The sequence below is a fragment of the Oxyura jamaicensis genome, chromosome 1 (assembly GCF_011077185.1).
Source record: "Oxyura jamaicensis isolate SHBP4307 breed ruddy duck chromosome 1, BPBGC_Ojam_1.0, whole genome shotgun sequence".
Lineage (NCBI taxonomy): Eukaryota > Metazoa > Chordata > Aves > Anseriformes > Anatidae > Oxyura > Oxyura jamaicensis.
In genome coordinates, this window is record NC_048893.1 from 68,619,894 (window position 1) to 68,632,891 (window position 12,998).

Consider the following 12,998-nt stretch of genomic DNA (forward strand, 5'->3'; position numbering starts at 1 on the left):
GGAGCCCCGCGGCGTGTGCGCGGCCGCGGAGAGGCTAGGTGGCCCGGAGGGATGCTACGGAGCTGACGGCTCCAGGTGCTTGGGTTGGTGCTGCCCGCCTGAGCAGGGCCACACCTGGGGGAGAGCCCGGCTCCTGCCATCAAAAAGTTTTTCAGACGGGCTCGCAAATGGTCTCCCTATGGAGGAGCAGTCGGGGGATGGAACGGGGGGGGGTGCACAGACCACCCCCAGCTTTTTTCCCTTCAGAAGAGCCGGAGGCAGTTTCTTGCGCCGGTAGGCTCTATCATGGGGCGTGTGGTGTCACCTTTGGTTTTACATAAGTGTCTCCCTGGGATGGAAAAATGGGGAGGGGGGAGGACCTCGGATGGGCCTACCGGGATGGCCACGCTCCCGCACGGCAGCGCAACCTGCCGCAGGCATTTGCAACGCCCTGGCCAGACTGACTTCCACGGAGGGAGAGGCTGAAGGCGAAAGAGAGAGAGGAGGAGAAAACTTTCCACTAATTTACTTTTTTGGCCAGGAGTGCTTGTGTTCATAGACTGCGAGTCCTTCCCTCAGCCCTCCCCCTTCACCCCCCCTTCGCTTTACTAGCATACAATTAACATCATTAGGCATCAGCCCTCCAGCTAATAGGTGAACTGCGACAAAAAACGGTAGGTGTGTGAAAGGAAAGGCGGCGGGGATCCCAGGCTAGGGTTTTGGGGCTTGATCTGAAAACTGCGCTGCTGATGAGGGATCGCCCTCTCCCCTCTGCCGCGGCAGGGGAGGCGCTGACCTAGGGCTAAAGGCGGAGAGGGAGAGCGAGGAGCCCGGCTGCAGAAACTGCGGAGAGCTTGGACGGAGTCCGCAGGGTGTGCTGCGTGCATGTGCTGTCGGGTGTTTCCCTTTCTTCGCTCCTTGTTGATTCCGGTCCCGGGAAGCGATTGATTTCTAGTCTTTTTGGCTGCGGGTGTCCCGCCAGGGCTCTCGCTCTCTCCGCACATGTTCTTAGGGCGCCATCTCTTTGCAAAAAGCCTCCGTCCTCCCGCAGGTCTCCCAGAGGCTGCTCCGGGGCGTGTGAACATCGCAGGCTGCAGCGCGATCCAACCTGCGGAGCCCAGCATGCGCCCCAGCCCCCGCGCGTCCCCGGGCCACCACTCCTTGTAGAGGAGCTCCCGGGCTCCGCAGCCGGGCAGCTCTTTTTGCTCGAGGTCACTTGCCCTGGCTCAGCGTGGCCCCAGCTTTCCGGGAGGAAAGGACGTGAACCTGACTTTTGCAGAGGTATATTTAGAGAGCGATGGATCCGCGTGTGAGTGCGCGCGTGTGTTTACACAGAGGTTAGCCGAGCTGCTGTAGAGAATCTTTCCTTATCTTAAAGGAGGGCTGCTCTTGGAGCAGAAAGCCCTGGGACAGCCGCTTTCCAGTCCAGAACACAGCTTGGGGAGACAAACAGACGCGCTCCTCAGCCCGATTCAAATATGAGCTAGATCTTTTTTTTTTCCCAGTTTTTCTACAGAGGTTTTCTTTCTTCTTCTTCTTCTCAACAAGTATTAAGAGGGATCTTGCCTCCGGGCAGCGAGAGACAGAGAGAGGGAGGGAGGAAGAGAGCGAGCAGCAGACAGCAAGGAAGGGAGAGAGAGAAGAAGTAAAGTTTGGAAGAAGTGAGCCGCTGTCGAGCGCTGAGAAAGTTTGTTTTTCCTTCGCAGCCTGGGAGCTGGGAGAGCCGACAGCAAGGAACCGTTTGGGGACGGAGCTGGCTCATGTGTCTGTCAGGACTGACCCTCCTTTCCTTTCAGGTTTTAGGACGCGGAGGATACAATGTTCACTAAACTCTTCCAGCAGTGGAGTTTCGCAGTATTCCTTCTGAGTTACTCCGTGCCCTCCTGCGGGAGATCAGTGGAGGGGATCAGCCGCCGACTGTGAGTTTCTCTGGGGTTTTGTCTTGATTCAGTCACGGAGCGGGTGGGCAGGGGGCCGGGGGACCCCCGGGGCCAGGGGGCAGCAGCCCCCAGCAGCGCTACAGAGGGCGGCTCCGCGTTACCTGCCCCAGGTGCTCCACCAGGGGTTTGCTCTGAGCCACGGGCAGAAGGCGCTCAGGCAGGGAAAGGGAAAGCTTCTGCCCTTACAAGACACTTAGGAAGGCAATGTTGGAGCTGAGAGGCTCTTCTTCCATGAGGAGCAGCCGTGCAGCTGCAGTTTTAGCTTGTGCTGTTGTCCATGTACCTTTCTGCACCCTGGAAGGGTCCTGCCGGGGAGCATCCCGTTCCATCAATCTCCTCGGGGTTACACCAAGTACTGCGAGCTTCTCTGGCATGGGTGTACAGCCAGTATTGATAAGGGAGGGGAAAACATACAGCAGTTGGGGCCATCATGAAACTAAGGCAATGAACAATTGCTTTGGATTTCTGGAACTTCAGCATTTTATTTTTTTTTTCTAAAAGGAGATCAGTATCTGACTTACAGGCAGAAGCGTATTTTTGACAAATGCTAATGTAATTTAAGAGATTCTATCCAGGAAATGACCCTTTTGCTTCTTCCAAGATAATCACCATAGCTCATACTAGTGTCCCCTAGGCAAAGTGCAGTAGAGAAACCACTGAGCTGATGCCGGAGCAATTGTCTAACACACATAGCTAACTCACTGGCTCTTACTGGTCTTTTATCAGATTTTCTAAGGAAGAAACTCTGTGGTCATACTGTGGAGAGCTGTCTTTATATTAAGTTCAGGAGGAAGTCAGGTTGCAGAAAGAGAAAATTGGCTGTAGAAAATGTAATCACAACATACAGGGAAACATGACACAGCAAACTTAATATCAAATGGATTTCCATGTAACTGTTCTGTTACATGCATAAGGACAATATTTCCAAATACCATTTCCTCTGCCGTTTAAACAACAAAAAAAAATCCCCAGGTGAAGTGAATTCAGACACACCTAAACTTTGGCACCAAGCAGACAGCTGCTACAAATCTCCTACAGCTAACTGTGTAGAACATCATATTACTGATAATGTTACAGTGTGTTCTTCCAAGCCTATTAGTGCTTAGTTTTTTTTTTGTATGCCTGAAAACTACTGTTATTTCCTACATTTGAGACCATTTTCTTTGGCTATCCAGAGGTTCCAAACTTCAGTTTCACAAACAAAAAATTAAAATAATTGAAGTACAGTCAAATGCTGTACTTCGTTGGCTAAGAAACTCTGGACTGGATCCAAGCCAAATTTGTTAAAAAAGAAACGTTTAGAAATAATCTTTTTCTTTTTGAAGTTAGCATTGGTCTAACACTTGTTTTTAAAGGTCAGGATTAGAGTTCTTCCCAACATCCCCATTCCATCCTGGCTGGGTGAAAAAAAAAAAAAAAAGTGGAAGCTAAACAGCTGAAATGTATTTCTCAGCTCCCTCTTTGCTATGGCATGTAAAACACACACAAGAAACCAGTTAGCTGTCAGTTAGTGGCATGCACGTAGTTTTGTTTGTGGGTACAACACAAACACAGACACCACACTCAAACATGTGTCCTGTTTTAATACCACCACAAACCATTCCTAGAGTTAATGGTTAATAACTCACTTAAGCCTAGAGATATTTTTTTCACTCAAAGGCTTAAACCAATAACAGATGAAAATACTAAAGCACATTATTATAGCCATGCAAAAATAATCAAAATGACATAGGCCTAGTTCTACAGACTTTACTAAGGCAAATCTCCCAAGGAAAGCGATAGCAAACTGTCCCAATAAAAGATTGCCAGACATATTATTTGTTATACAAATGTTTTACTGACTAGAGAACTTCTGAGAAACCCCATAATGCCTCAAAGTGAAATTAGATATTTTTATCAGCATGCCCAGACACTGCAGCACTGTGTCCCCAGATCTGTAGAAAATATTTTTCCTAACCCCAAGATAGGTTGAGCAGCTTTCACTCCCTTTGGAGCCAGTGGCAAGGGCACTCAGTCTTGCAAAACCCAGACAGAGAGCTGACTGAGTCCTTTCTCCTATTCTGCTGATCAGACCCAAGATGAATAGTCAAAGATAATAACAATTAAATAAGAGCAACTCTGAGACAGCAAATTGTTGCTTGAAGAATGTTGCTTCTCAATGACGCTAGTTATCTAGTGAAAAAAAAAAAAAAAAAAAAAATGCCTGAAAAGAACAGCTTATCTGGAAGTACATGCTTAATATCTGAATGCATTTCTTCTACTGTTCTCCTAATAATCAGACATTAAGTCTCATATGCACATAGTGTACTTGGATACATCAATTAGTTTGAGCACTGTGGTCAAATACATACCATCACCAACCTTCTCTCAAAAGTGCCTACTGCAAATTAGCTTAGCATTTGCTGCATTTGGTTTGGGGTTAGACTCTTTTTCCTTGAATGAGGTGCATTTATAGAAGGATGGAAAGGACCTCTAGTGGGTCATCTTAACGGTAACAGCTTAATATTTTTTTTTTATTTTTACATATCATTCCCATTATGTGAACACAATCATTTCAGTTTCCATTGCCTTCCTACTTGGTGTTTGGGGGTGAGACATTGTTGATATCTGCAGTATGAAGCACTTCTTACGTCAGCCTTCTTGGGCAAGTATTTTCCCCTGATTTACAAACATAGTAGTTGTTTGAGTAACATAATGGAAGGAGGCAGAAGGTCAAAGAGATATGTATCTACCACAGCTTCTTCATTTTAGGGAGATTTTTGATCTAGAGCATACAAAGGAAATTGGTAGGCAAAATGTAATCCTTCAGTCTGGCTGAGTAATAGAAGTCATGTGAAATGTAACACTATGTAACGTTATACAATCATCTGGAGTAGCAGAATGTTATTTGGGGCCAGACTTGATGCTAAATATCACACAGATATTTAAACAGAAACCCACCCTCTTCGACACACTGACCTGTCACACATTTATCCCTGCATTATTTTGGAAATGCATACTCTCACAAGATGTAGATCTCATAATGCTGTTTGACTGTCTTGTGTATACTGGAACCAAATCAGCTCTGTAAAACAGAATGGCTTTTCAATCAAGAGTACTTTAATAACAGGCTTTGGAGATTCAAGATTTTGTCACAGTGGGTAAATTGAACAAATACACATTACAGGATTAAGGCAGCTTTAGGTTGTCTGTGATAAAAGGAATTATCCTTTAGTTTACAACAGGCAGTAGGAAAGCTTTGCTCTTCACATGAGACATACTATTTTAGACTCAGTAAAGCACTAAGATTTTGTATAATTTTTACAGACTAGGTGAATGAAAGGAAAACTGCATTTCACATGGAAAAAAAAAAGAAAAAAAAAACACACACACACAAAAACAAAACAAAACAAAAAAAAAAAAAAGGAAAACAGTTTACTGAAGCTAGGAAAGTAATGTGAACCACAATGGACAGCTTGACAAACAACACAGGAGTTTGCTTTTCAGAGGAGTCCAAGGTGCTAGTTTTATTAGCACACTTGCAAATCAGATTGACCTTAATGAGAAAGTTGTTAGAGATGTCTATTGGAGAGCTGCACTGGTCAAAATAATTCTCCTTGGGGGAGATTTTGAGCTTGTGTTAATGGTCACAGCGGCACTGAAGAGAATAAAACAATATGGGTTCAGTTCAGTATTATCATATTGCATGTTTACTTAGAGACATGAGTTGAAGGGCATAAAATACATGTCCTAAGGCCTGAAGTCATCCAAAACTCATATGATTATGGGACACTTAAAACATCATAGACAATGTTTGGCCAAATGTGTGCTCACAAAGCTGAGTATTTTTAGGTGAGTATACCTGCTGCATCATTTCATGCAAAAACAACAGTCGTCTGTTAATCTTACAGTGGGATGGGAGAAAGCTGGTGTTTGAATTTTACACTGAGCACTAGAGATGTAGTATCATTTGAACTAACCAGTTGGACCCAATACAAATTGCAGATTTACAAAGACAAATAGTGAAGGGGATGCTCTTAAACCAATGCTACATAAAGTTGCAAATCTCAGATAACTTATTGTTGATCAAATCACAAATCTCAAGTGTTTGGCTGAAGGGACTGAGAAAGATAAATTACAGAACACTTCCAATAATTTAGCACACTATCTTTGTCCACCACATTTAGAAACCTTGCAGGATAACTAGGGGAGGGATGGAAGGAAAGAATAGTCACTCAGTTATGCCTTCTCCTGTTTCACCCACACTGAGAAGCAACTGTGTATCCACTAGCTGGACAAATGATTATATGACAGGCAAGGCAGTGAATTCATTTTCTTTGGCCAGTAAGAACCCAGTCACATGCAGTACCCTGATGCAAGATGAGAGGATACATCGCCAGTCTCAGCACACTGAAGTAGGGCAATCGAAAGGATAATCTGTATTATAGCATGCATGGGAACATAACTAAAATCCCAGCCTGTGCTCTTTCTGTTATTCACAGTGCAGCTGTGCATCTATCCCACACCAAGGAAAAAGCATGTATTTTCTCACAGTTCTTTATTATCCAGGTGCCACTTGTATCTTCTTTCCTCAGACATTTCATACTTTTTTTTTTTTTTTTTTTTTTTTTTTCAGTACATCTCTGAAAGACAGATATCTGTCTCCTAATTCCTCAAAAACTAGAAAGAGGTTGGTGAACCATAATATCATGAACTTTAAAAGAGTACCAGACACCCACACAAGCAAAGCAGAACATGGTGGAAGATGATCCAGTGAAGAGGGCTAGTGTAAAACTCAGAGAGCTTTTGTGCCAAGAAGTTCATACTGGTCCCAGAAGTTCACACTTTAAAGGAACACCAGGAAGGCATCTAAAGCCATAATTAGACACAAGTGGCCAAGCAGTAAAGTCAAAAGGAGCGGCTGATGCTCATGCTGCTGTTGCATAAGCCGCCTCTCTGGATAGCTCATTACGGACTGAAGTGCCTATGCTTTAGGCACCCAAATTTGACCATTTTTCCATTATGCTCCTGCAATTGCACATATTTAAATTTAGAACTGAAATACACTTTTATGCATTTATTTATATTTTCAAAGTACATGACTGAGCAGAAGAAAATTATTAGAATGATGCTGTATAAACACTGCATCCGGCTTCAGTACTTGTTATTCATTCTCTTGCCCAACTGCAGTGCTCCATTACCTGACCCCTTGTTTTTTATATATTTCATAACTGTCTTCCTGGTTTTACTGCCTGAAGTATGATGTATTAAGAGTTTTAATGCTTCTCTAGAATAGAGCAGTGACTAATCCAGCTTCAGGTCCACTAGTCTGTGATCAGTCAGATGAGAATTACTACCAGCTTAGGTCTTTTCCTTCTCTGTAGAGAGCAGCTACTCAGAAGCAGGACTTGCTCCCATGATCTGACTTAACTGGGTGTCTCCAAGCCTGAGAGCTGGTACAGGCAGTCACTGACAGAGGAAAGAGGAGCTTTAGCAAGCAATGGGCAATAATCATATCCTAAATGTCTCTTTCTTTAGCAAACGGGCTGTATCAGAGCACCAGTTACTGCATGACAAGGGCAAGTCAATCCAAGATCTACGAAGAAGAATATTCCTTCAAAATTTAATTGAAGGTGTCAACACTGCAGAAATCCGTGCAACTTCAGAGGTTTCACCTAACCCTAAGCCTGCTACAAACACGAAGAACTACCCTGTCCGATTTGGCAGTGAAGATGAGGGCAGATACTTAACTCAGGAGACAAACAAATCACAGACCTATAAGGAACAACCCCTGAAGGTATCGGGGAAGAAAAAGAAAGCTAAGCCTGGAAAACGTAAGGAACAAGAGAAGAAAAAGAGGCGAGCCCGCTCTGCTTGGCTAAACACTGACATGTATGGAAGCAGCCTGACCGAGAGCCCACTCTTGGACAACTCTGTTACTACACATAATCATATTTTAAGGTAATTCTACTACATCCTTTCCACAGGCATAACATATATTTACTAAAATTGTTATCTTTCTGTGCGTGAGGTCAAGACATTGTTTAAGTCTGGAATAGTAGTACACCTTTATGGCTATAGCTGGGCAGTGGCTTTTCCAGCAGTGCACTGTCTCAAGGTGCTTTCTGGTGGTAAGTACCTTGTCCACTTTGCACTGGCAAATCTGTACCCAGGAAAGCAAACGTTTTACTTCTGGCCAGAAAGCCACAATTATAAGAGGATATACCCCTAAGAGTCTTCCCTTTCTATGACAAACAATTCTAGTAAACTGCTTGCTTATTGCCAAAACGAGCTTCCCAAAACTGTGTAGCAAGAGAAGTTTTTCTGATAAAAGAAAGAACATCATAGCCATTAAAATTCCCTATTCTACTTTACCTGTAGTGTCTCTCTCTTCAGATCTTGGTGCCACACTTGGGCCTCAGCAGATTGAAAGCTTTGAGTTTTATTTAAGGCTCTGCATCTATAAAATGGCAAAGTTTTCTTTCCTCCCTCTCAACGCCTCCCCTTTTTGGCAACTTTCCTACCCTTACTTTACAGTTTTTCATTTTACTGTTTAACCTTAGGGGAGAACATGGAAAATTTCTCTCAGTAATATCTGCAAACAACACAGACCAGCCTTTTGCCATAAAATTTTCCCTGCCATTAGGACTTTTTAATTCAGCTCTATCCTTTTGCCAGCTTGTGAAACAATTACGTTGCTGCTCAAAAATGTTGAGCATTGCTTTTGGAGAGAGACGTGCTTTCCTCATGTATGACAATGAAGGGTTTTCAAGGAAGAGGTGAGCTGAAGACTTAAGCGGAGGTGCCCTAAGCTACTCATCAACTTACAGTCATCTTGGTTTGAATGGAGGTCAGCACACTTGCAGGCATATCCAAGCAGTCCTCTCCCCAGTTCTCCCTTCAATTGTTTGTATTTTTAACAGTACAAAACAAACAAACAAACAAACAAAGCTTTTCTGTCCTCCTCCCCATCTGCTTTGGCAGCATAAGACACAATAGAAGTGCCACTTGCTCACAGTATATCCCTTAGAAAGGAATGCTGCGGGACTTACTAAAATTCAGTCTTTTGTTAAGCTTTACAGGGCACAGTGTGCATTGCCTCAACGTCTGCTGGCATCTACACAAGTTACAGGTGTCCAGAGCTAGTCATTCAGCATCCTTGACCATAAAGCATTTAGCATGTCTGTAACAGTGAGTTGTGGGGTAAAAGAGGATGGTTTTGTCCCAGTGACCTAGGAAAGGCACACTCTGGTAGTCCTGTCATGAGATGCCTGAAGTTGCAACAGCTTTTAAGGAACTCCAGTGGCAGTCTTCTGCACATAGAAATCTTGAATGTAGGAAAAAAAATATCCAAGGGCATTTTCACTGTTTCTTTGGTTGTCTATCCAAAGGGAGCTGTAAAAGAATGACAGATACAATCCTGCTGATTGTCTGAATTTAGCCTTTCTGTTTCAAGCACGGTTGGATTGCTGAAGTTAGTCAGCTTCAACTTGGAGTCTTGAATAAATTTTACCTTCCTGATATTATTACCCAAGATGCAGTATTACACCAGGGGCAGAAACATAGCATATATTCCTAAAGAGGCCCTATATTTTACAAATTTGGCTGAAGAAAATTAAGCAAAGAGAAGCCCTGAAACAAGAAAACAAAATTCCTCCCTTAAAAGAACAGAACATAATATGATGGTTCCACTCTGTTATTGCATAAGTTTGCATAAAGTTGCAATTATTCCAGTAGGCTGACAGAAGATAGTATTTCTAAACTTCATAGCAAGACCAACTCTATGCCACATACTTTAGATAGAAGAAGTCAGGTTCAAAGTAGTTTCCTATGCTGTTATTGGCACATAGTGGGCAAGCACATTTTAGATGGAGGGATGACTGCATCTTGGTGAGCTTGATTCCTCACCTGCACCAAGCTAAATCAGGGACTTTATCTGTTGGTGGGAGACAAAGAAGGCACATGCAGACAGGATATCCATCACTAGAACCTGCTTTTGTAGCATCTCTAAGGCTAGCTGAAGCTTAGGAGAAACATCACTCCTTCTCAGTGAAGAAGTAGATGTGCATAATGCATAGGCCTGATTTTTGCTGTATCTCTATGCTTCCTTTCTGCTCAGCAGGCTGAACTAAAATCCCCACACCAATTCCCTCTGCCCAATCTCAATACCAAAATTTTGGGGTTAGATCTGAAAAATAAAAATAAAAATAAAAATAAATAAATAAAAAAAAAAGAACAGAAATGACCTGCACTCTAGATCTTTTGACTTATTACAAGAAGTATCTCATAAAGTAGCCAATCTTGAAAAATCAGAGACCAAAACACAGAAAGCATCTTGCAAATACTCATTAGTATGGAGACCATTGTCAAGTTGTGGCTTAGCTTAAACTGTACAACAAAGAGTAAAATCCAAGCCAGAGTGAAAAAGTCACCCTCTTAAAAACAGGCCTACATAGTGCAGACACATATATACAGTCACACTCTATGAATTGTGTGTCATTATTATACTGTAGCCTGAATACACCCTAATATTACCCTAGTTAATTATTATGGAGCTTCATGCTAACATTTCCATTCCAGGCTCTTAAAAATTCTTTCTCATGGACATTCCAGCTATATTCCCATTCCAATTCAATTAAACTGTTATTACCTAATTTCCTAAGAAACCTTTCAAATAAGTAAACTCCCTAATGCTAAGTGTAGTCTAACTTTCAATGTGCACATACAAAAAAAGAAATACTCAAACTCTCAAGGATTTGTTTTTTGTGTCTCACACCCACACACGTCTGCCATGTGGAACACTACCCACAGCTTTGGTGATCCATCCAGCAGCGGAGCGAATCATACTCCATCCTATAGCTTTTAATTCCACCCTATAGCTGTTTCCCAGGGAACTGAAGTGCATTACAGAAATGTGCTGTTCACAGCCGCAGAAGGGAAAAAAAGCCCAACCCTTCAGCATTTCCTGCAGCACTGCTAAGAAATAACTTAAAATAATATTGTAGTGCAAGTACTACAAAGGCCAGATAGAAGCAGGCTCTGCTTTTCTCTCCCACATTCACAAACGGAGGATTGCAGAAATCATATAAGAACACCAGTGTCCCTTAGAAAGTTCTCAAATCTTAGGGCTGTGTACAACCAAACTCTGAATGTCTCAGCTCTGAATGCAACAGGAATCAGAGCTTAACACGAGATGCTCATTTTCTTTTTGGTCCGAGCTATTTGGATTACAAAGGGGGAGTTTCAGGAATATATTCTCTGCATTTATTCAAATACTTAAAGAGACATGCCATCAAGGATCTGTTCACTTCAAGACCCAAGCAGACTTTAATGAAGTAAAACTCATGGACATTACAGTATAGAAATACACACCTTTAAAATAAACAGCCCCTTGCCTAACAGGTGGCCTATCAGTAGACCAAGATAGATTTGTCAAGATTGAGGAAATAATCCCATGGGACAGTTTTAGTAAGAAGCCAGGCATTGCACCCAAACAATTAACACAATAAGGACATGATTGCCAGAGTGTTCAAAAAGGACTTGCTTTTTACTATCTTCAAATCAAATTTCTCATTTCTCCAACTATGTTTTTTGTTGTTGTTGTTGTTTTTTGTTTGTTTGTTTAATTTTTTTCTTTTTAATGCTTGGCATATTTATTACAGGTTGATACATTTTTTTTTCTACCCATAACTCTCAGGAATCTTCTTGTGTAAGGCCCTAAGAAAACTAAAGCTCCTTCCTATTTGTCTGAAAGTACAACAAAGTGGAATAGATGGTCTCATTTTTATGATAAACTACATACTGCCAGCTGCATTACACTGAAGGAAATAGAGATTTTGAAATAATGTCTAATACTATAATACTGTTAAACAGGTCTTATTAACGCAAATATTTACTAGCAAGGCACATTCATTATAGTCTGTGTAACTCTTGCTGTTAATTTTGAGTCTATGTATTTGAAGTGAAAGTTAATGTTTTCTATTTTTTCTGCTCTTTTTTTTTTTTCTCTGCAGGAGGCGCTGATATTTTCAGCAAGACATCTTTGGAAGACATATTGCAGTATTCTGTAATAGTGAACACATGGGAAGTATTAAAATATTTATTACCTGTAAATATTGTAAATGCTCAGAATAATTTTTTTTTCCCCCATTGCTCTCTGAAACTGCACATTTGGTTATTGTGATTTTTTTTTTTTTTTTTTGGCTAATGCTAAATCAATTATTATTGCCACATTTACTATAATTTATTTTGTTGACTGGTGTATTTATTTTGTGAACGTATCTTGGTGCTGCTGACTTTCTATATTTTTTGTAACATAATGCACTTTAGATATACATTTCGAGTACATTGATAATTAACATAAAATGTTCCTTTTTTGTGGTTGACTTCAATGAATGCCTACACAAAATTGTTCAAACTGATTTTCCTTTGTGCATGTATAATAGCAGTATTTTAAAATTTGTAAAGAATGTCTAATAAAATATAATCTAATTAAACCATGAATCAAAAGGAGAAATGTGTCCTTGAGGAATTTCAAGAGCAGGAACATCATTTTTTTCTTTACTACATTTGAAAATTGTTTTAAATTTAATGTGTTTACATTGGTTCAAGCTCCTACATTTTCACATTAGATTTTACTTAAAAATCACTAAGAACATATTTTGTTCCAGTGCTCTATTTCAAGTGAGCAGAGCTGCTGAACAACTTGGGTGCACCACCATGTAGCTTGGACACCACTACAGGGAAAGCACAATTCCCAACCTTTCCAGCCACAAGCCCTATAAATGCTAATTCATTCCACTCTCCAATTGAGAGGATGTGAAAAGCAACCCTATGGGATGCACAACTTATTGCACTCTTGGAAGGTGCTCATACATCACACCTTGTCATCTTGTTCAGAATGAGACAGATGGCAGTATCCTCAGCTCCCACCAACTTTACCCAAAGATGAAAATGTCTACCCCAGGAGTGGAATCGCAGCTCTGTACTTTGGAGCCACACAGTCTTAACGTTTAAATAAGGAGGAAAAAAAAAAAAAAAAAAAAAAAAAAAGTGTTTTCTGGGTGAATCTATAAAGAGAAAAACAAAATATTGGAAACT

The 12,998-nt window shown here is 41.5% G+C and overlaps 1 protein-coding gene across 4 annotated transcripts in view; it reads left to right on the forward strand.

Moving 5' to 3' along the window:
- Nucleotides 1-12,394, forward strand: part of PTHLH (parathyroid hormone like hormone) — a 13,473-nt gene extending 1,079 nt beyond the window's left edge. Inside the window, exons 1-4 of one of the 4 annotated variants that reach the window (XM_035348296.1) lie at nt 58-653; nt 1,776-1,898; nt 7,437-7,859; nt 11,912-12,394. In XM_035348296.1, coding sequence (XP_035204187.1) covers nt 1,798-1,898; nt 7,437-7,859; nt 11,912-11,921 — 534 coding nt within the window. In that variant the 5' untranslated portion in view covers nt 58-653; nt 1,776-1,797 and the 3' untranslated portion in view covers nt 11,922-12,394. Of the gene's footprint in view, nt 1-57; nt 654-905; nt 1,261-1,289; nt 1,641-1,775; nt 1,899-7,436; nt 7,860-11,911 lie in introns of those variants that run through there. The other 3 variants (XM_035348287.1, XM_035348270.1, XM_035348280.1) reach the window with 3 other exon arrangements.
- Nucleotides 12,395-12,998: the final 604 nt, after the last annotated feature.